This window comes from Leptidea sinapis, chromosome 17, assembly GCF_905404315.1.
Source record: "Leptidea sinapis chromosome 17, ilLepSina1.1, whole genome shotgun sequence".
NCBI classification, from domain to species: domain Eukaryota; kingdom Metazoa; phylum Arthropoda; class Insecta; order Lepidoptera; family Pieridae; genus Leptidea; species Leptidea sinapis.
The window spans coordinates 6017968-6043191 of record NC_066281.1 but is presented as its reverse complement, the minus strand read 5'-3'; the positions used below and the strand labels follow the sequence as shown (position 1 = coordinate 6043191).

Sequence of the window (25224 nt, the reverse complement as noted above, 5' to 3'; positions counted from 1 at the left end):
ACGCCAAGTTCGACTGGTTACGTCGAATTCGTTCCGGCCCGCAGCTTGTTTACAGCAATTTTTATTGTAGTAAGTGAGTTGCGTGTCATCGCGGTTGAGCTGAAGGATACCTAACGGTGACAACTGAGAGAAACCGGACGACCCGATCCCATTGCACTTGGGCTTTCCCAAGGGTGACGGTTCGCGGCTATAACCATTAGGGATAGCCGCGCCACTTCCAACTCCCGTTGCTCCCTGCCCTCGGCGGGGAGGCTTCATCAGTATGGCTCCATCAGCGGACCTTCGCAACGCCCTTATAGTCCAGATTGCGGCTTTGGTTAAAGCCACAAATATCCAATTCCACCAGTCTCTATTCGATAGCGTCTCCTCCGCGGTCAACACTCCAAGTCGGCCCCTTGCTGACTCTCCCGCGTCCCCCGATGAGCCCTCCGCTCACAAATCTACTTCCGAGGACATGGAGTTCTCCGACTCCGCCTCCTGCGGCCGAAAGCGGCCAGTCCAGTCCTCCTCTGAGGACTCTGACAAAGGAACTGTCACTGGCTCCGTTGTCAACACCTCCCGATGTCCCTCTGGAGAACCTTTCCAACTGGTTCAATCCAGGAAGAAGCGCCAGTCCAAGCGCTCAGCCACCACCTCGGATAACGTACTCTCCGCGGCAACCCCTGTCCCTCTAATGTCTCTCGACATTAGCTTGCTCGAGGTCTCTGTCACCTCATCTATGAAGCACGCCTGTCCTCCCTGCAAATAAGCCCCCACCGCCTATCTTCATCCGAGACAAGGCAAAGTGGACTTATGTTGCACAGCTCTGCGCCGACAAAAAGGTGCAATACACCCGTGCTACCAACACGGGTGAAGCCATCCGCGTAGTCGTCCCGACTACGGAGGACTTCCGAGTCCTCACTCGCCTCCTCACTCATAAGAGTGTTGCTTACCACACTTATGCGCTCCCGGAAGAGCGCAAAGTGAAAGCCATTCTACGTGGCGTCCCTTATGAGCTCCCCAGTGAGGTCATCCTGGAGGACCTGACCAAGCAAGGGTTCAAGGCCGAGGCTGTTCACAAAATGTACAGCCGATCCGGCAGGAAATACCCACTGGCTCACCTCCTCACCAATGTCCCCGAGTCGAGGGAAATCTTCAAGAGAGAGCTCATCGTATGTGGGCTCTCAAACATCCGAGTATAAGCTCCACACAGACGGGGCTTCCCAGGGCAGTGCCATCGCTGCCAGCTTTATGGCCACGCAGCTGCAAACTGCTCAGCCCCGCCTAGGTGCGTCAAGTGCCTAGAGCCTCACACAACCAAGGAGTGCAAACGCACCCGCGATGCGGAGACTCCTCCCGCTTGCGTCCTTTGTGGGCAGGAAGGACATCCCGCGAACTACCGCGGATGTCCCCGCGCCCCTCGTCCCTCAACAACGAAGTCTGCTAAGAAGCAGTCTTCAAACCCAGGGCCACCTCCGGCCACTGGCGCGAACTTCCCTCAACTGAGGAACAGGACAACCGGGCCTTTACTCTCCACTTCTTGGAGACAAGCAGCCCCGGTCTCCCAGACATCTAATGTCAATTCCCGCCCCGTGAAAGTCACCCCGAGTGGCCGCAGATGGGCAACACCTACTCAACCAGACTCAGGAGTGCATAACCCCCTGAGTTTCTTGAAGAATGGAGAATTCGACATAAAATAATTCAACATTCTCGCCAACAAATTCAAATCAGCTAGCTCTCCACATGAGCGCCTTATGGCGATGATAGAGCACCAGGACCTGGTGAATTCTATGTATTCATCACAGAACATGGGGCGAGTGAAGCCTCAGGGCGTATCACTTGTCTCATTCAATACACGCGGCCTGCGCACCAACCTCCCAGAGATTAAGGAATTTGTTCGCAATAAGGACATCGACCAATTGCTTATCCAAGAAACATTCCTTAAACTCGACGCTTCAAAGGGATTATCGATCCCTTCCTACTCTCTTGTACACAATGGCAGAGCCGACGACCGTCGTGGCGGAGGCACAGCCATTTACTACAAGAGATCCCTTCACTGCTCGCAAATCGCTACTCCAGTGCTTACCAACATGGAAGCAACCGTCTGTCAGTTGGGCATGTCAGGTCATCCGTCTCTGATCATAGCCTCAATCTACCTCCCTACTCTCAAGATCCCTCTCCAGAGCGACCTTGAGAATCTTCTCTCACTAGGTGACTCCAGTCATCTTGTTTGGAGATTTCAACTCCAAACACACTGACTGGAAGTGCCTATCCACAAACGGGAATGGCATCAAGCTCCGCTGTCTAATTAGGTCTATGGACTTAGACGTCCTAAGTTCCACCTCTCCAACACACTACCCGGATAACGTAGCACACTCTCCCGATATTTTAGACATCGCCTTGGTCAAGGGTGTCGCTCATAATTTAAGGGCGATTGAACCACTCGATGACCTGGGCTCCGACCATCGTCCAGTCTCCCTCAAGCTCGGGCCCCATGCCCCCACCCCTACCACTACCCACCCTAAAACCCTCACAAACTGGGAGGGTTATAGGGAGTCTCTTGCATCAACTTTTGATGCCCGCAATTCACCATATGCAATCTCGTCCAACTACTTCGATAGTACGGATAAGATTGACATCACGGTAAAAGCACTTACTCAAACAGTGCAGTCCGCTCTCCATGATAACGAGCGGGTGGTTAAGGTTAACAACCATAAGCTCCCACACGATGTCATGAACCTCATTAGAGCCAAGAATGCAGCTCTCAGAAGAGCCGCCAAGTACCCAACGCCCAACTATAGGTCACGCGCTAACTTCCTCCAGAGCCAAGTTAGGTTACGTCTCTCCGAATTGAGGAATTCCAACTGGGATTCACTCATGGAGAACATTTCCCCTTCACACCAGGCGTATTACAAAGTGGCGAAAGCCCTTCGTACTGACGCAATATTCCACACTCCGCCTTTGATACGCCCCGACGGCAGTACAGCTTTCGAGGACAAGGATAAAGCGGAGTGTTTTGCTGAAAGCATTGCTTCACAATGCTCACCCAGCACTTCTTCTTTTGAACCCCTCCACGTAGCGTCGGTGGAGAATGAGGTCAGCCGTCTGAACTCAATCCCTCTCACCGACGATCCCATTCCAACTACTGTAGAGGAGGTTAAATCCATCATCCGTGGATTAAGACCTCGCAAAGCTCCAGGAGCCGACGGTATTTCCAACCTGGCGCTCAAACACTTCCCCGAGCAGGTGATCTTCTTTCTTGTCCTCCTCTTCAACGCCTGCCTCGACCACTGCTTCTTTCCAACCGCTTGGAAAGAGGCCATAGTTATAGGGATCCCTAAACCAGAAAAACCCCTCAATATCCCCTCCAACCATCGCCCCATCAGCCTCCTCAAGGCTATGGGGAAAGTCTTTGAACGGGTTTTTCTGTTCCGTATGAGAAAGCATCTCTTTCCAACGGACGGCCCTCCCTTAATAATAAATCAACAATTCGGCTTTCGTGCTAAACACTCTTGTCCTCAGCAAGTCCACCGCATTGTAGAGTACATCTACAGCGGGTTCTATACCAAACGTAAGAAGACAATCGCAGTCTTCTTCGACGTCGCCAAGGCTTTTGACAAAGTCTTACACGAAGGCCTAATATACAAACTCCACGCTCTAGGCCTCCCATCCCGATTAGTCCGCATAGTAGCTTCTTATCTTCACAAGCGTACCTTTCGTTTCAGATACGAAGGTGTCCTCTCCTCCCTCGCCTGCTCACGGCTGGGGTACCACAGGGCTCAGTGCTCTCACCACTTCTATACATATCGTATACCAACGATATTCCCATCCCTAGAAATGGAGTCCAACTCTCTCTTTTCGCTGACGATACCGCTCTCTACGTCCAGTCCCAACAGATATCTTCAGTCCTCTCCAGGCTCCAACGCTCAGTTAATGAGCTAGGTGACTGGTTTAGGAAATGGCGTATTGAGGTCAACCCGGATAGAAGCTCCGCAGTCCGTTTTGATTATAAGCGCAGACGCTTCTGCCGGGATCGACCCATTCATCTATTAGGCTCCCCTATCCCCTTCAGGTCCACAACCAAGTACTTGGGTGTGACCCTCGACTCCCAACTCACCTTCAGGCCTCACGTCAAGAAGGTGACCGGAACCGCCCGCTTCTATCTGTACCGCCTAAACAGTATGTTAGGTAGGCACAGTAAAATGTCTTTTAGGAACAAGCGAACACTCTTCAAGGTTTGCATTCGACCGGTTATGACTTACGCCGCTCCAGTTTTCGCTCATGCGAAACCCAATATTATAGATAAACTCCAAACAGTCCAATCCATTTTCTGCCGTAAGGCTGTCAATGCCCACTGGTGCGTTAGAAACGCAGACCTTCACCGGGACTTAGAGCTCCCCACCATCCAACAACACCTAAAGTGCTTGTCCGAAACTTTCTTTAAGTCCTCAGACAATCACCCAAATCCCCTGATTAAGGAAGCAGCGGATTATACCCCCCCTCCTTCACGTTATCAAGTCAGGAGGCCCAGACACGCCCTCTCCGATTCCCCTAACAAACTCTCGTCTGACCTGGAACGCCTCTTGGCATCCGGGGACAATCAGACGCATTTAGATTCACCTCTATTTTGTGATCATCCTTCTGATGTGACTAGTCCCAATTAGATAGCACCCTCTGTGCAATATCCCAGCGGAAACTCCATAGGGAGTGCCGCTTGCGCCTCTCTCTCCCCATGAGAAGGTCGCCTTCGATGTAGGCTTAGAGGGCACCTGCCCAAAGCCAACTGCAGGTGGTGTTTAGTGGGTAGGCACCTAGGTTTTCACGTGAGTCCCACATAACCAACGCAGACTTAGGCTGCGTTGGTATGCATGAGCATTCACCACCTCCCTCCCGTCGTTATCCCGGAGGGTAGCCCATTCCCTTGCTTGGGCGCAAAAAAAAAAAAAAAACTCATTTGATTCAGTCTCGTGCCAGATTTTGGCGAGACAACACGTCCTGAGGATGCATAGTGTAGAGGCGAAACACGTGTCGAATTGTTTTAAAAACAAATATTGGCGGAATTAGCACTAAAGAAAACTTAAATCATTTGTATATTCACAAATATCGTCACCTTTTTACTCTTAATAGTGATTTTCATTATTATAATACTAGAAATAAGGGATTGGGTGTTACCAATTTTAGTAGGATTCATAAGATACGTAATAGCTTTAAGGGGTTAATAAATACATTTTTATAGTGCTGGGACTTTCAGGTACTGTTCAGGCATTATCTATAAATAAATTTAAATGTTTTATTAAAAAATGGCCCTGTCGTAAATCTTATTACTCCACAGCTGAATATCTAAGTGATCGGACAGCCTGGGACTAGATTATTATTATTTTATAGCAATAGCAATGACAGTACAATATTGTATATTTTTATTAAAAAGCGCGCAAAAAAATAATGCTGGGAGAGTTTCTTGTGCCGCTTCTTCTCTCTCAGAGCGCCATTTGTTTCCGAAGCGGTAGTAGTATATAGTATATTAGAAATGACCTTAAAAAGAATTGTAAAGGAATCAATTTTGAGAAAATAAATGCCTTTTATGCCTTTATTGAAATCAATGTTTCAAAAAACTACATATGACAACCAAACTCAATAGCAAACTCAAACAGTCAACACAATGACATATCAAGTAGTTGACAGTTACCAAAATGTTAACTTCCTGTAAGTCAAGTTTTAACTTTTTCTACGCCAACGTAAGAAGCATAATATGGAGTCCAGGTAAATTTGACGAACTCATCTGTATTCTACATTCCTTTAAAAAATGTATACACATAGTTCTACTAACTGAAACCTGGATAAGGTTGGATACATACGTACAAGAATATCTAATACAAAACTACGTCGTTGAACAGTATAATACAAACTGCACACAAAATCCTAGTCAAACTTAAAAAGTTGGAATCAGATTGTACAAATTGGAGCTTATCAAAGAAAATCCAAGCTGCTGACATGCGGAGTTCCTCAGGGATCCCTTCTAGCACCTTTATTATTCCTGGTGTACGTAAATAACATACATAAAGCAGGTTTGAGGGTCATCTTACCCTTTATGCAGACTATACATGTATATTTTAATTCGGAAAAACTAAGAAGAAGTAATCGAAAATGCACAAGTTGATTTTAAATATACTGTAAAAGTGGTTTCAATGTAACCTTTTAACTATCAATGCCTCCAATACATCATATATGATATTTAGTGCTAAAAATAAAAAAATAAAAAACTACCTAACATTCCTGATGTAACCATAAACGGCGAAGTATTGCAAAGGACTTATGAAAAAAAAATACCTTGGATTGACACTCATTAACCACTTAACACGGGAATTACACCTAATAAATATAAAAAACAAACTTTCATCTCTAGTAGGCTCTCTGCTCAGCCACACTTACTTTACCTCATTGAAATATGGGATAATACAGGTAAGACCAATATAAAACCAATCCAAACCCAACAAAACCGAATTAAATTTTACATAATTATGACTACTTAACCCCTTCAGAAACTATTTACAAAGAAACGAAACTATTGAACATTACTCAACTTTAGAACTACTTCACATGCATACTTATATATAAGATACTATAAACTCATTCGCTCACATACAACATTCACAAAAAAACACAATACCAACAAATATGTATTAAGTCGCGCCATTCACCTTGTATTACTTAGTATTAAAACCACCGCTCAGAAAAAACTATGTAGTAGAAGCGGCATCATGTCATTTTACTATGGAAACCGATGTCGCCAAACTTACACATTTATCAATTAAATATGTAATACACACTTTTATTTCCGGCTTTGTGATAGGCCTAAATTCACAATAAGGAAAAAACTAAAACTTTATTTACATCAATTTCGAACTTAATACAATTACGCTAATCACATATTCTTAAAGTGATTATGACAACCTCAGAACTTTTTCTTAAATTGCGAAAAATAAACATATAAAACTTAAAGTAATAGGTACTCTGTAACCATGGATTTAACTTCTGTCAAGATACCTAGTGTTGTACGAAAATGAATAAACATATCGTATAAGTAAGTGAAAACTAGAAATCAGGGTTGATAAAGTGTATATCGATAAAATATTTTTTCTACACGAATAGTGTTGGAAAGTTACAATTACAATATTATATTTACCTAGGAAGCAATACTCGCATAAAACATAGCTTTTTAAGTAAGTATTCATCGTTAGTCTGAATAAACCTAGGGGCCAGTAAGACATGATATTTTATAAACCTTACTGCTTCCATACGTAATGCGCGTGTGGAAAGAAAATTTCCAAAACAAGCAGTAACGAATGTTTAATAAAAAGTGAAGCTATAAGTGCTAATGAAGTATTAATAATCTTGTTAGTCTTATGATATATGATATTTTATATTATGATGTACAAAGCTACAATGTTGGCAAATATTCCCAGAATTCATGGTTTTTGATATATTTTTTTACAATTCTATGACGTATTTCCTCTACTCCAAATATACTATAATTAAAAAATACTGTTTGTACCATATTTTAAAATTAACGCTTACAACTTACGCTTAAAATTTACTTTAACTGGAATCTTACACATATTGGTTAAATAATTATTATCTGTACCTAAGATACAATTAAAAGTATTCATTTGAATTTATCGTAGGCTTTCTTGTACACAATTACCACAACCATATTATAACATTTTGCTTACTTACACCCTTATCGCATGATGCATGGAAAAGAGCAATACTTGAATATAATAATATATATAATTATATAGATATATATAATTATGGATTTCCGCAAAGTAACGCCTATTTCAATAAATTTGCATAATTTTTAAAGATAAAATATATTTCGATAAAATTTTATCGATATGTACTTGCATGCACTTGCTGAGTAGCAAGATATTTATTATTATTCTAACATAAGTTACGTCAATTAAACGTAAAGGTAAATGAACCGAATAATAAGGAAATGTACGTCGTATAATAATGGTTAATTTTTAATTGTATTTTTTTCACAACACATAAAAAATATTAATTGTATTTAAATCGGAAAATTATGATAACCGATGATAGGAAATCCCTTCATTGGATATATTTTTATTGCGGCTATAATTTCTACAGTCTAAATTGGCACAATAAGGCATATTTGTATTTTTTTACGGTAATTATGCTTCACTTGACATGACAATGACTGGTCACACTTGAGTCTCGAGTAGGTACATTTGTACACAATAGTGGCGACAGGGTAACGCCCACATGCCACTTCCACTAGTTTTTTCTTTTCCGTGATTAGAACCAACTATGGTAAAAATGATGTAATATTTGCAGGTACACAGCTACACAATAAGCTTAATAAATAAAATCATATTAATATAGTAACAATAAACCATAATATCTTGTAACTTGGACCACCGCCTCAAAACCGGAAAGCAGCAATTAGCAAATTCCCCTCTCATTCACTGATTTTATGTTCTCATGTAAGTGACGATTGTCTTAATGAGAAATAAAGTTATGGAACTTATTCCGTTAGCATTTGACGTAGAACTAGAAATATTTTGATATAGAATTAGTACTAATAAGTATTGGACCACTGATTTGACCATATTATGGACTTCAAAATAAATAAGAGTATATATCCTACGTGGAGCCTAGAATGGCTTAAGTAGTAATAAATATAGTTTGATTTGAATTTAAAATCAAAGAAGAAATTTGAATTTAAAATCAAAGAATCAATATATCATTCCTTTATTCAAATAAATTTCAGAATTGAAGTAATGTGGGTGCACAAATATCAAGCATCAATAGTCATAGGAATTGACATGTCAGGTTCGTAATTCATATCGATAGTCCGAGAACGAACAATCTCTTTATAGACATACGCAGATTTTCGTGGAGTACGAGGTCTGGCTGGATCCTCAAAATCTATTTCGTAGATCCCGAAACGTTCCCTGAAATTAAAAAAGTAAAAATATTATTTCTGTATTTTGTTATGACGTTTAAGTATTTTTAATCATCACTTTATAATAAATATATTTTAATTGAAATGATTTGTAAAACTAGGAATCTCTAAACGTTGATTTGAAATAGTGGCAATGAGTTTTACCATTTCTTCTCTTTAAATCTCAATCTTTTCCAAAGTGGTGGTAAATGTGAAAAAAAAGAAAACCTTTGACATTAATGTTATTTACTTCTTAAATCTTCATTAATAAAGTGAGTAAGATTTCATTTGATTCGATTTATTAGTATTCACAGCTGTTTTGAAACTTGAATGAAATGTTTCGTTGGCTTAGTTACTCAGTTCCCAGGCGACTACAAAATAGGGAAGAGTCTTCGAGATCAATAATTATGTATAACATTTTCTTAAATAACGTTTAATCTAGCTTAATTATAATTATTCTGTATTACATACCTTGAATGTTAACTATATAACCACAATTTCTTGTAAAAATTTATGCATTTTTATAAGAAAATGGCATTTTGAGATAAAGAGCTTTTTTTCTCAAATACCTTATAGTTTATTGTTTGCAAGAAGATATCATATTAGTGAAGGTATCATCATAATCATATTATCAAGGAAAATAACTGTAACTCCCTCGATTTTCCTAAATCTACTCGTAAATCTCAAAAACCGAATGACTCTGTGTGCCGTGTACTTCCCACCACTATTAATCACAATATACTGGATCACTGTTTAGATAAATGGAATTCTGTATGTGAAAATAACTCTATATTTGTCATAGTAGGTGACTTCAATTTGAGTTGTGTGAATTGGTCATTAATTAGAGAAAATAAAGATTCCTATATTGTTTCGAGTTTGGGTCAGCATTTGGTTGACTTTACTTATTTATATAAGCTTAATCAAGCCAATGATGTTGTCAATGAAACAGGTAAAATCTTAGACTTAGTTGTTAACAAAATATATTGATTGCGCAGTTTCCAAGTCATTTAATGAATTAAGTAGTGTTGATCCTTACCATCCCCCGTTGGAAACGAACTGAACAGCATTATCAACTGCCCCAAATTGCTAAATAAATTTGTCCTAAGAGTACCAGTAACAATTCCACATAAGCCTATTACTCCACTTTGTCCTCCACTTCGTCGAACCATCCTAGGTACCAATTCCCCTGTCCCACGGTTATGTAAAATTTAATTTTTTTATAGCTTAGCTGATATCGACATGTTTGCTGATTACTTAGCCAATTCGGCAAGACCATTTGCACCAACATTGGTAAATTAATGTATCTCAGTATAAAATATTTTTTTAAATTATCATTAAAAAAAATTACTTAGTTCTAAACTTTACTATACGGAATACCATATAATACTTAAAATAGATTATTTCTGTGCATGCTGTGTTTATTTATAATCACTACATTTAATTTCTAGTTTTTACTTCTACTTTTTATATTTGTGTGTATTATTGTAAGTGATTGTAAATAAACCTAATAAATACATAAAAAAAATATATATTTTACTTACGTGTAGCCCCTCAACCATTCAAAATTATCCATCAGGCTCCAAGCCGTGTATCCCATTATATTTGAACCCTCTTCTATGGCATCTAACATGGCAGACATATATCCACGGTAGTACGTCACTCTGTCATTATCAATTAACCCACCATGAGTAGCCATTCCATTTTCTGTTATGAAAACTGGTATATTGTCATATTCGTTCCGTATATATGTAAGAAGATTGTAAAAGCCCCATGGCACGTACTGTAATAGTGTAAATATTATGTATGTATAATATTAGGTATTATAATAAAATTTATACAGTAAATCTTACCATAGTGATAGGAGATTCTCCAATTCTCCACTCAGGTAGTTGATATGTCAAGGCACCAGAATCTGAGTTAAATGATGGACCAAGAATTTGGCTATAGTACTGTTCAGTGGATACATTTCTGTATGAGAAATATGTAGAGTAATGATTGAGACCAAATAAATCAGAGGTCCCTCGAACGTAATCTATCTCTTCTTGTGACATTTCAGGCAATCTGGATCTCAAGAAGCCTTGCTTTTCACTCAATTCGCCTATTCTTTTCTTCATTACATCAGGGAAATCGCCACTTTTTGAATAAATGGGATGAGCATATTGACCCCACTAAAATTAGTACACACGAAAAAGGTTAGTATCACAAAATATAATATTGTAGTCAAGTTGTAAAGCATATAGCAAGATGAATTGTTTAACGTTACCCTAAATTGAATAAGATCATTTGCTGCTTCAACGTCATCATCACTATCACTAGCAGGTTCATACCATTCGGTATTGATTGTGATAAATATCATACCATCTTGTTTAGGTCTGAATTCTTGATCGTAGATATGATAAGCTCGTGCATGCGCTAACAGTAAATTCTTTGCGCATAAATAATCAGCTTCACCAGTTAGGTTTAATGCTGGAGCTAACATCTCAGTACCATATCCATAATAACAAACTTGATGTGGCTCATTTATTGTTATCCAGTACTTAACTCTATCTCCAAATAATTCAAATGCTACTTTCACATAGTCTCCAAACCAGTCAACAACATGGGGATTAGTCCACCCACCAAGCTGCTGTAATTTCTGGGGTAGATCCCAATGAAATAGAGTAACCACAGGTTCAATATTGTACTTAAGCATTTCATTTATAAGATTATTGTAGTAGTCAACACCAGCCTGGTTGATTTTATCTGGGAAGCTCGTAGGAAGCAGTCTATTCCAAGAAAGAGAAAATCGGTAAAAGTCAATCCCAAGTTCTCTCATCATTTCAACATCTCGTTTGTACATGTGGTAAGAGTTAGCAGCCACATCGCCGTTGCCACAATCCGTTGCATAGCATGTATTAGTGTGCGTTAGATAGTCGTAAATGTTTTCCGTTTTACCTGCAACCATAATGCACATAAAAATGCTTGCTTGTTTTATTTCGTTCCCACCATTTTATTTTTTATTATAACAGGTCGGGGAAAAGTTAAGCATATTATAGTATATTGTATAAATCTATCTGGGTGTAGTATTTTGAATATGCCTGATTTTCATGACATTAAAAGGGTTTAATTTAAAAAAAGGAAACATAATTTTAAGGTTTTTTTTATTCCATTAATGTTATTTCTAGCCTTTTTCCAGCTATTTTCCTTTCAATCAATATGAGTGAATCTAATGAAGAAGGATAAGAAATGAATTCAATAAATTAAGAAACTGTGACGTTAATGCAGTGTGAGAAAGAGTAGCATAAGTTTGTTCAAGCGTTTTCCATCTGGTAATTGAACAAAACAGTTGTATCCCATGAAAAGGACTTCTCTAGCTTCAGGCACACCAAAATAACACCAATATAGCTCACTAATGAATATATACTTATTGGCGATTATTAAATAAGACGTATTTAAATTGATTGTTGCTGAAGAGATCGATTACTGGTGATGAAATGTGGTTCATGTACGACAAAAACGTCTCAAAAATGTCGTGGTCAAAGATCGATCAGGCTTCACAGACTATGGCAAGGATATTGTTTATTATAAGCTAGAACCGCTGGGCAGAACCATCGATTTGATCTTGAGTTGGTAGTAACCAACAACTGATATTATTAAAGGACGAAAAGAGCAGCAATTCAGCTGATGGTAATTGATGCGCTCTGCCCAATACAATGCAGTGCCGCTCAGAATTCTTGAAATATAAAAAAATCACTACAACTATGCTCATCACATTGAGACATAAGATAAGACTCATTTGCCAGTAATTTCAATAGCTACGGCGCTATTCAGAACGAAACACAGTACTGCTTACATTCTTATCATACTGCCTCACGGCAAAATTCTTAAGGCGGGTTAACACCAAGAGAAGACTATGAATACTTGTCGCGTTTATTGATCAGACGTCCCAAAATCTTTATAGCAACGGGTTCATAAGGTGCACAATATTGTAATGATTTATAATTTTGAAGAAATCCTGAGTTATTATAATGCGATGAAAATTTTTTCCCAACCTATCTTTTATAAAAATCTTTTTTGAAATCTGAAATCTGAATACAGTTAAATCTTTAATGACTATTTTGTTTGATTGTTATTTCTAAATACTCTGTAAATAATTTGTCATCTCTAATAACCTACGTCGTAATATCTGCCATTAACTGTGCTAAAAAATAAAATAAAATAAAATCAGTTTAACTAACAGATATGCTAGTATTAACTTCTTCGAGAAATATTCGTAAAAAATTTAGCAAATACTCCGTACACTTCCCACGATGACCTTAGACACGTCCCGATTCAATATATTATTTGATAATGACAGCTCGCCATTTCATCGCTGTTGCCATGTCCTTCACATCTATAGCAAGTCTATACGGTTCTTTTACTCGAAAATAGTTTGAGAACCGCATCACTGACGTATTCTTAGTTGAGGTCTCACGTGACCTGGCTGTCACGGGAGGAGAATACCAAGCGGAGTATTAATACACCATGGACTTCAATAAACTCTCATGGTGAAACTACATCTCTTAGCCCTTGAATTTCGTGAAGGTCGCCTGGCTAATGCTGTTATCGAAACTTATACTGGCACCATTTGACACTTGAAACATAAATTCCATGTAAGCGATTTATATTGTATTAGGTGTCAGTATGAGCCTGGTGCAAAAAAAGTTGCATGTACACTTGAAATTTGAAAAGTTGAAGCATCCGTAGAAACGGTTGACAGATCCTGCAATTTAGTGTTCGTTAGAAAAACTTTCACGCAGCAGAGTTGTATGAAGGACAACAATGCGTCTTCACATTCCACTAAGGTAAAAAATGATTTGTTGACGTCCACAATATTGAACTAATCACAATGCAGTGTGTGATTTTTTTTTCCCAAATTAGATATTGAGGAAAAGAGAAATACGATTTACGATCCCTAAAGAGAGAGTCAATGGGTTTCAGGTGTCCCTCAGAAACAGGGTTCCGAAGAGTGAAAAAGTAGGTAAATAGTGAGGGAAAATACTATAAAAAACAAAAAAAAAATTAAGCACATCACATGTAGCATTATTAACGGCAACCTAGAAATGTAAAGTATGATCTAAATAATAGTTTTATTTACCATCTTCATTCCATGCACCTTCTACTTGGTATGCCGCCGTTGCTGTTCCCAGTAACAACCCATCTGGAAGACGTCTGACTTCTTGCCGTGGAGTCTCTTTACAGGATGCAAATGCAATACAAAAGATCACAAAATATCTGCAAAGAAAAAAGTAAGTAGGAAGTAAAATTGTTTGCTTACAAAAAAATGTCTAGGGCTACTAATACTGGAAAAATATACCTAAATATTCACAATGGAACTCCTTGGTAATTTTGGGTTTTCCTAATTCTGAACTGCACCTCAACATAGGGTAGAGCATATGGCGTAACAAAATTAAAAGTTCATACTTATAATAATATAGTATATAAAACACGTTACATACCTAAATACAAAAGCTCTCATTCTTGCAATCATCTTTAGCGAAGTCTTATTTGACCAAGATGTTTATATAGGAGTTTATATCTTATACTATCTACGAAATCAACTAACATTTTTAAGATAAGATTGACTGAATAGATGTTATTGTTGTTAGTTTACAAGAAATATGTGTGATTAAGATCATTATCGCATTAAATATTTTGAACAAAATACTTCTAACGTAAAATACATTAATTTATATTTATTATGGAATAGGAGGACAAACGAGCGTACGGGTCACCTGATGTTAAGTGATCACCGCCGCCCACATTCCCCTGCAACACCAGAGGAATCACAGGTGCGTTGCTGGCCTTTAAGGAAGGTGTACGCACTTTTCCTTGTGTGTCCCGGAAACACAGCACAAGGAAGCTCATTCCACAGCTTTGTAGTACAATATTATTAATTTAGTATTATATCTTTAAACGAGCAATTCTTGTATACATACATATAATCTGAATCTCGGAACCGGCTCCAACGATTTTCATAACATTAAGTATACAGGTGATTTCGGGGGCGATAAATCAATCAAGGTTTCAATTAAAAAAAATATAGTTTTATCCGTGCTTTAATGAGAATCAGGTACAATAACATTAGAATACAAAGGTTAATTTCGCCACTATACAGGGTGTCCCAAAGTTATGGGACATGAAGGCAAATACCTTAAATATCGAAGATAGGCTATTTTACTGAAAGAAGACTTTATGTTATTTTTAAAAGTTAGTACTTCTGCATTCAAAGATTTTCTAAAAATTACTTGCCTCGTCTGGGAATTGAAACGACTGAAATGTAAAAAAAAACACCCTCTATGCCAATCGAAAGAATGGCAAAAAACTAGTAACTCTTCTTAAGTAACATAGTATTTTAAAAAAAAGGAACAACATAAAATAAATGTGTTCCTACTTGAATTAGTACGAATGGACCGATTAGATGGCCGGCCAGATCCCCGGACCTTACACAATTAGATTTCTTCTTTTGGGGATACGTGAAAGATATGCTATACAAAAAGCGATACGAGAACGTGGCTGAGTTACAAACAGAATTGTGCCATATCATATCGAGTATTCATCATAAAATGATAAGAAAATCAACACGCAGCGGCCTCATTAAAAGATTGCCGATTTGCGTAAGACCAGAGATATCACATTTCAATTAATTAATTTACAAATAATACCCACTTAATTGACTACTTTCTTTTAAAATACAATGTTACTTAAGAAGAGTTATTAGTTTTTTGCCATTCTTTCATTCTTTAAAAATATCGTAAAGTCTTTCAGAAAAATAGCCTATCTTCGATATTTAAGGTACTTTCCCTTCATGTCTCATAACTTGGGACACGCTGTATATAACAATTTAATAGCTCAGGAATATTGGGTGATCTGGAAAGCAGAAGACCCCGGTTTAAATCCAGATGTCCTATTAGTTTTTTTTGTTCAAGTTTTGTACATTGTTAAAAATCCGAGCAAGGCTCGGTCGCCCGGATATTATATTTATATTATGACAGGGCAAAATTTCATGAAATAGGCAAAAATAATAGAGGCCCTATCCTATACCCCAACGATACGTAAGTTTGCTAATTAAATATGCAGTCGAAAGTTTGATCAAGAAGTAGTTTACAACTGCTGAGGAAACTAGAATATAACTATAAATTTCAAAAATAAATCCTGGCCAGCGACCATAAAACCATAAAAGTAACGACTTTCAACTACTACTATCTACTTATAATGATCTTATTTAGTAATTATTTACTACCAACTACAATCACCCATCAACGGTAGAATACGCCAATTATGGTATTCTATATGAGTTTCACTTCAACAAGTGATATTTTCAGTCAGGATTCATTATTAAAAAATCTAATAACGCTACTTAAAATTTTGTAAGTTCCTTCTCTACTCATAGATGCTATCATCATTATATTTAAACTGCCATTTTATTAAGTTGGGGAAAAATATATAGCACATGCAATTTGGACTTTCCATGGTATAATCGTTGAGTGTGGCCAGGAAAAATTTTACATTTAACACTCCAATACATTAAGTATGAGATAATAGAAAGGTTTTACTTTCCTTATTTTCAGTGGAATAATACCTACTCAATTTAGCCTTATCATTTTATAATTATGTATGATATGATAATGATGAATTTCAAGTAGATGCACGTGTACGTTAATTATCTTACCACTTCAAATTAATAGTAAACCTTCAATATCGTATTGATTTGAACTGGCTGAAAAGCAACATATTAAATAAAACAAAACGAAAGATACTCTTTGGTGTTCGTTCTAAATTCAAATTCTTTATCGCGGGTTCTCGTTCCCGCCAATTTATTGTGTTTTTTCAATTTGTGTTAATAATAATGATTGTTGCATCTATTGATTGAAAAATGGCATATTCCAATACAGAAAAGAGGAACATGTTAAAAATGTACTACAAACATGATTGTAACAATAGGGCGGCCGTTATCGCCTACAGAAGAGAGCTGTACTCAGATAGAGAAGTTCCTTCTGGTACATATTGACGTAAGCTGGATAACAATTTGATAAATTATGGATCCTTTACCAGAAAAAAGGTTTTAGAACGTGAGCTCCAGAATTTGATAATGACTTAGATAACAATATTATTAAAGGCATAAAGGCATTTATTTTCCCAAAATTGATTCCTTTAGAATTATTTTTGATGTCATTTCTAATATACTAGATACTACTACCGCTTCGGAAACAAATGGCACTCTGAGAGAGAAGAAGCGGCGCAAGAAACTCTCCCAGCATTCTTTTTTTGCGCTCTTTTCAATAAAAATATACAATATTGTACAGTCATTTCTATCGCTAAAAAATAATCATAATCTAGTCCCAGGCTGTCCGATCACTTAGATATTCAGCTGTGGAGTAATAGGGTTTACGAAAGAGCCATTTTTTTATAAAACACTTAAATTTATTGATAGATAATGCCTGAACAGTGGCTGGGACTTTATTATAAAAGTGTATACATTAACCCTTAAAGCTATTATGTATCTTAAGAAGCCTACTAGAATTAGTTACAAGCAATCTCTTATTTCTAGTGTTATAATAATGAAAATCACTATTAAGAGCAAAAAGGTGACGCTTTTTATGAACGTATATTAAATTTTCATAAATGTAGTGACAATGAACCAGTCATAATATTTATTTCTTTAATTTTTTTTAGAGACTGTCTATAACCAAGCTGATATAAAGCACGAACAGCTCTCTTATGCAGTGCAAACACTATATCAATGTCAGCAGCATGACCCCACAAAAAAAAACTGTACGTCATGATGCTGTGAAAATAACTGAAGTACACTAATCTAGCGGTCTAAACATTCGTGTACTCTCTAATCTTTCTAACAGCATATGCTGCAGAGCTGAGCCTGTCTGCTAGTTGGGCAATATGTGGACTCCACTGAAGCTTTTTATCTAACGTGATACCCAAGAAGACCATAGTGTCTACAAGTTCCAATCTCTGGTCATTTATAAGTACGTTGTTTTGTACCTCCACTGTGTTTGGTGTAATGAACCGTAAACACTTTGTTTTTTTACTGTTAAAGTGCAGATTATTCGTTTCAAACCAACGCACTATCTTTGAAAGTGCATTGTTTACCTCGTCATCAATATCTACACGTCGCTTCACTTTAAAAATAAATGAAGTATCATCAGCAAACAATATAATCTCATGGCTATCACCTACCACAAACGGTAGATTGTTAATATATATAAGAAACAAGAATGTCACCGAGAATAGACCCCTGTGGAACACCTATTTCCACAGGTTTACCCAAAGACCGTTTGCCATTTACATCGACTATCTGAACTCTTTCGTTTAAATATGATTTTAACAGATTTAGGGCTCTATTTTTCACTCCATAATGCTTTAGTTTTAGGAGTAAAATTTCACGGTGGACGCAGTCAAATGCTTTGGACATATCACAAATAATGCCCAATGCATCCTGTGACTCTTCGCAGTCGTCAAAGTTGTGCTGAATGTGTCTAGTACCCGCATTAATTTTTGATAAGCCCCTAGTGAAACCGATTTGATTTTTGTTCATTAATTTACAAAAATGCATTTGTAGCTGTTGAAGCAAAAGTTTTTCAAAAATTTTACTAAAAACAGGTAGCACTGTAATAGGCCTGAAATTAGCAGGGTCAAAGGAATTGCCCGATTTAAATAAAGGTATAACTTTGCTGTATTTCATGAGGTCAGGGAACACACCCTCATCTATGCATTCCTTAAGTATAATTGCTAATTCAGGTGCTATAGTGTCAAGTATGTATTTTACAATATTAGTCGAATGGCTCCATAGGTCTTTTATTTTTTAGGTTAATTAATTTGAAGATTTTTATTATATCTGTACCTTTAACATACTTAAATTTCAAATCAATGGAAGATACTGGTACGTGTAATTTAAGCATATCATGTGCTGCTTTTGGTGAATATTAACTACGTAGTAGAAAATCCACAAGAATCAACGCGTTCAGTCGCACGATTATTTCAAGTGTCCCATAACTATGCACACAATGTGACATTGTGGGGAGTATCAAAATAATATATAAATTATATATATAGTTATTGACACAATCTCTGTCCCCACTTTTATGAATCGGGTATGCATCAATAGACATTGCTAAATTGCAAATAAATGTTATTAGCTGAGATAGAAGGCATAAAAGGCATTTATTTTCACAAAATTTGATTCCTTTAGAAGTATTTTTGATGTTATTTCTAATATACTAGATACTACTACCGCTTCGGCAACAAATGGCGCTCTGAGAGAGAAGAAGCGACGCAAGAAACTCTACATTAGGATAAGGTACCCACACAGGTTATTAATATTTCTTCAGAAAATCCATCAAGGCCAGCGGATGTATTAAGTGTGAGGTTTTTTATAATTGTTGACACCTCATGTGTATTGGTTGGGAACAAAACAAATGAGTGGAGCTGAGACTTCATGGCTGTAGGGGTAGTTTGATTATTAATATTTTCGGTTATTTTTTCAGCTAATGTTTTTCCAACATACGCAACGAATTGATTTATATTAATATTAATTGTTTGTCGCGGATAAAGTGTACATAGATCTAAGCTAGAGTGGTTGTGTTTGTTAGAATACTTGATCCCTTTCATAGTCTTTCATAATTTTTTATTGTTTATTGTTTTTAGCACCTTGTAAGTGTAATTTTCATAATATATTTTTAGTTTTTTAGTAAACTGGAACAGCAGTTACTATACCTTTTGTATATTGTGTGTAGAATTAGATTACTGCTTTTTTGTTTTTTTTTTTTTTTATACAGGTTTGTCACGATTTTTAATACATTTCAAAATACCAGGTGTTATCCATGGCTATATTTTTTTTACGCCTTGAAATAATTACCCTTCTGGAATTGGACGCAAGTAATATTAGAAGTGTGTTTATAAAGAATTCAGTAGCAGCATTTACGTTTTGAAACAGGTGGAAAGGGTTAAAGTTTGAATGTTTTTAATCATAAGATAGGCCTTCATTATTGACGTATTTAGTTTTCTTTGCCAGTAAGGGAAGTTTGCAGAATTATGAGATTTTTTTCGTCTTTAACAATACATGGTCAAGACACGTTTTGTTATGAGTTGGGAAAGTGTGAGCAGGTATAATGCCATGTAAGGCAAGCATATCCAAAAAAATAAAGCTACTTACGTCTGTACAATTTTCACCAATATCAATATTTATGTCACCTAATATTACAATGTTTTGTGTAGAAGAGTATTTTAGTAATACTTTATGCAGTGATTGAATAAAATTGTCAAAATTTTTATACCCGGGAGAAGGATATATTATAGTTAGAATTATTGTATTGTTGTTTGGTCGTAATATAAGGCAGATTGCATCTAGAATTTCGCGCTCTTCAATTGTAGCGACTCGATCATGTATATAATATATTCGTACAAAAACATCATTCGGTTATAGTTAATTTTTTTATTGTTGCTGAGAAATTATAATCTCCATATTCAAATAAAACTTTGCATTCGTACGCTCCTCCTGTCGATGGAATCATCTGGGGGCATGGCCTTTATCTGAAAGCAGTGTTGGATCAGTGAGACTGGCACGGTTATGTTTTTCAGAAGACTTGAATAGTAAGAATTGTATATTTAGAAGTATCCAGATTTATTTCTGAAAATATCGGCAAATTGGCGTGATATTCAAATAAAGCAAATACTACGCAAATACTTTATGTAATAGTTTGCCGACATTAATGATGAATGTAAACTTAAATGTACGTAATATAGTTAAGATTATTAGCATAAAAAGCTATGGAATTAGGGAAATACAGAATTAAATAACATTTAATTGAAGGAAGGTGCATACCTACCTAGGTAACACCTGCTGATGCTGAAGAGTATAGGCGTTCCAGTACGATCTTTAGCCGATTCGTTTGCCAGGAAGGCATGGCTCCTTCAATTCTCGTCTGACTGATTTTCGTAAATTCAAATTTTATTTTATGATAACATACCTTACTGTTTCATCTTCGAATATTCTTGACATTGTCCTGTCACGATCTCCAAAATTTGTTTAGAGTTCAAGTTTAGAAATTCTTAAGTGAAACTCAAGTACTTCTTGCAATTACGTATAATTATGATTTCAAGCATAGAAATTAAATACATTAGGCACTGTGGGTAGATGGCGTACAAATATGGCTCTGTATGCCTTGGTGGATTTCTCTGTTGAGATAGGTAAGGGTAGCGAGCCACCGAAAATAATATCGGACCTGGCACCGCAGCCTCATTAAGCAGCCTAACTAAGATAGTCTAGTCTAGAACTAAATGTCGATTTGGAAGAAGCCCAATACTTTAGGCGTCACTTTCAATGAGGGTGGAGCCGATGACGACCAATGTAAGAGTTGGAGGAGAGTTTTCTGCTCAACAGCCTGCCTTTCCACTCCACTCCATTTAAATCATACAAACCAACCTACAGCACTGCTATACCACAACGGTTTACCTTAACCGGATGCTTGAGGATAATACTGAGACCATAGCCCTAATCGATGAGGCTTGGATTACAAAGAGCAAAATATGTGATCTAAGCAATATCGGGGGCAAACTTTTGTTAGTCACCTCCACCATGTACACCACCAGAGTTGTATCGAGTAACGTTATAAGTGAACTATGGTCCAGAAACCTGACCAAGGTCAAGCGCCAAGGAGATGATATCCTTTTTTATATACGTGTGGAAACCCCCGCGGGCCGTCACTCCACCGGAGTTTTCGGTAATGCCACACGGTGTACTATACCGCACCTTGGTAGAAGGAGTCTGGGAACGGCGTTATTAACACATCCGGTACTCCTCTCCTGGCGCGTGCCCGCAAAAGCGCGGGCACCATCTTCTAAATAAACTCTCAATTAGGCGACGTCCAGGTACACGCGGACGTTACCCCTTCCCGGCTGTCCACTAAGGCGGGTGGATGGGGAAATCCGTTCCATCCACCCGCGGCCACACTCAGGGCGGCACCCCTCCGCCAACCGGTCGGCGGCGACGGATACGGTCCGAGTGGACATCGTCATCTACATGCCCGGTGGTAAAGGCCTATCAACACCAGAGCTCACTCACTGAGATCACATACTTTAGATGCTAAAAAGCATCATCTCCGCAGACTCCCAACGCACATCATAACATAAATTTGCAGTGTGGAGCCTAGACTGGCTTCAATAGTAATAAATATAGTTAGTTTGATTTGAGTTTAAAATAAAAAAAGCTTTATAATCATTGTTTTATTCAAGTAAGTTTCAGAGCAAAAGTTTTGCCCGCAACGACATCAAGGATCAATAGTCATAGGAATAGACATGTCAGGTTCGTAATTCATATCGATAGTCCGAGAACGAACAATCTCTTTATAGACATACGCAGATTTTCGTGGAGTACGAGGTCTGGCTGGATCCTCAAAATCTATTTCGTAGATCCCAAAACGTTCCCTGAAATTAAAAAAGTAAAAATGTAACTTCTGTATTTTGTAGAAACTAAAGAATTTTTTTGTTGGCTTATTTTGATGCGCAATCTATTCGATATGCTATATCTAATATGATGCGATATCTAATCAACCCAAATTAACCCAATAATGTATGCACATTATCGTAGCGCTCCCACTGATAAGCAATGCACATGTTCCGCTATTAATATTGTGAGAAAAATTAAATATCTGGGTATCATATTAGATGAAACTCTAACGTTCAAATATCACATCGAAGCTTTGTGCAGTAGAATTCGTAAGTTGATTTATGTCTTTAAAAATTACACGATATATAGCAGACACAAAAATAATTACACAAGCTTACTTTGCTCTGTGTCAATCAATTATAAGTTACTGTATTACCACATGGGGTTGTGCGCGAAAAACATTGTTATTAAGTATCGAGAGAGCTCAGAGAGCTATTCTTAAGGTGTCTACTAACGGCCCTTTCCTTTTTCCTACCAACATCCTCTATAAATCATGCCAAGTACTAACTGTTCAACAGTTATTTACAATAGCAGCATAGTATAGAAACCATAGTACTGAAACGGCACCAAGACCTTCCCTACAGCAATGCACTAATTGATAAGAGACGCAAAGATATTGTTTGTCCTCAAAAAACAAAAACAAACCTTGTTTTTACATCAAAGTTTTATGTATTCCTAGGATTTTTACAATTTACAATACCTTTACAATAAACTAAACGCAATAGCAAACATCTATCCCCTAAATTATATTCATTGTAAGAAGGCTATTCATAAATCACTTCAAAATATCAAAGTCAAAGTCAAAGTCAAAATATTTATATTGACATAAAATCAAAAGACTGCTCGTCAACGTCAATCACTAAAAATACAATTAAGTTACATACATATTAACTACATAAAAGTTTAAACATATTTTCAAAACAATGCAAACCAGTGAAACAACACAAGGCTGAACCATATAATCCATAAAAAACAACTAGAATACTATTTAATTCCATATTATAATATCGTTTACATAATCTTCAATACTGTAATAAGCCTTCGACATAAGTCTGCGTTTAATAAAAGATTTAAATTTATTTATAGATAATTCAGATACACTTTTTGGTAATTTATTGTAAAATTTAATACTATCGCATGCAAAATAATTGTTTATTTTACAGAGCCTAGTAGGGGGTACTATATCTATGAAGATGTATGTATCTATGAAGATACAGAAAAATTACTAATACTGTTAAAATAAACATTATATTTATTTGTATTATTAATTTATACCTTTTTCTCTTTTTTTTGTGATTTTTGAATGAATTTGCTCAGTTCCCAGGCGAATTCAAAAAACAGAAGGAGGTCATTGTACGTACTTTGAGATCAATTACAATAGAATAGAATAGAAAACACTTAATTGGCAATAATATATAATATGTATTATTTTAAATATATGTATTATATTAAAAATATATAAATTTTATATTGTACTCTTAAAAACGATAAAACCAGCTTAATTATCATTATTGTGTCTTAGATTACTATCAATGTCAATTATATATTTGGTTTCATGGCAGTGCCCCCGCCAAGTTGAGCAAAAACAAGCTGCACGGCCGTTCCATCCTTTTTTCGAAGTAGTTCAGGCCATTTTCGATCATAATTGCATTTACATATTTTTTTCGAAAATCTCGCTAAAGGTTGGTAGTACTGATATGGGTCTAAAATTTGTGGGGTCAGCTTTATCTCCCGACTTAAATAGAGGAGTGGTCTTGCTCTCTTTCATTAGGTTTGGAAATATACCGCAATCTACACACTTATTGAAAATGAAAGCTAAGTCTGTGGCTACAATTTCTATTACAAATTTCACTACGTTAACAGAGATTTCCCAGAGATCTTTAGTTTTCTTAACGCTAATTAGTCTAAACGTTTTAATAATCTCTTTGCGATCAACATGCTTAAATTTAAAGTTTGTATTACATTAAGATACGTTTTTACATAATTTTTAAATTTTGCACTTGTATTAAATCGCCTCTCTTCATATAAGTTATACAATGTTTGTCTACGTTTGTGTAAATTGACGGAAGCCCAGTCATTAAAAGATAAAGTATTTTTTGGAATAAATGATTTTGAAATGAAAATAAGAGTTAAACAGTTTAGTAAATGATTCAAAAAATATGTTGTACATTACATTGGCATCCAAGTTAAGTTGAGGTTGGAATAGAGAATTGGAACTGAGGCAATTTTTCAATTGATTTAAGTGATAATTTGTTACAGGAGTACATTTAACTTGTTTTTTTTTTCAGAATAGATCTGATGTCTTTAATTTTTATTAGTTGACCAAAATGGTCCGAGTCTAATTTACTGATAATACATTTGCTTATTGGAACAAATTGATTAAATACGTAACGTACGTACGTAACTGCAACTATTGCATTTTCGCATATTTTTATAACATGGATTGTTGTGTTATCATGACCAACAGGGTTAAAGTTTATTGAATTAGTAACACTAAAGAAAACTTAAATCATTTTTATAATTATGGATTTCCGCAAAGTAACGCTTAATTCAATAAATTTTCTTAAATCGGCAGGTACAGCTGAACATGCGAAATTTTACAATATCAAGTTGACCAAGCTTCTGCGTCTGGCAGCCCAAAACGTTTGGTTCAATCAACAGTGTAAACATCTAAAAGTCATCCCTAATTACATCAACATCCGATCTAAAACAATTCACGCGCAAGTACTGTAGCCGTAAATAAATGTAAACAAATATGGTTAAACGAAGAGTGCCGATATTGGTTTTCAGTTAGAGACAA

General features: G+C 36.8%; 1 protein-coding gene across 4 annotated transcripts in view; it reads right to left on the bottom strand.

The window, feature by feature from the left end:
• Nucleotides 1-8738: 8738 nt before the first annotated feature.
• LOC126969230 (myrosinase 1-like) overlaps nt 8739-25224 on the bottom strand; it is a 28089-nt gene continuing 11603 nt past the window's right edge. The window contains exons 1-6 of one of the 4 annotated variants that reach the window (XM_050814580.1): nt 14422-14458; nt 14061-14197; nt 11208-11878; nt 10795-11112; nt 10486-10724; nt 8739-8954 (exon numbers count right to left, since the gene is read on the bottom strand). In XM_050814580.1, the coding sequence (XP_050670537.1) occupies nt 8798-8954; nt 10486-10724; nt 10795-11112; nt 11208-11878; nt 14061-14197; nt 14422-14453 (1554 nt within the window). In that variant the 5' untranslated portion in view covers nt 14454-14458 and the 3' untranslated portion in view covers nt 8739-8797. Of the gene's footprint in view, nt 8955-10485; nt 10725-10794; nt 11113-11207; nt 11879-14060; nt 14198-14421; nt 14459-22186; nt 22403-25224 lie in introns of those variants that run through there. The other 3 variants (XM_050814582.1, XM_050814583.1, XM_050814581.1) reach the window with 3 other exon arrangements.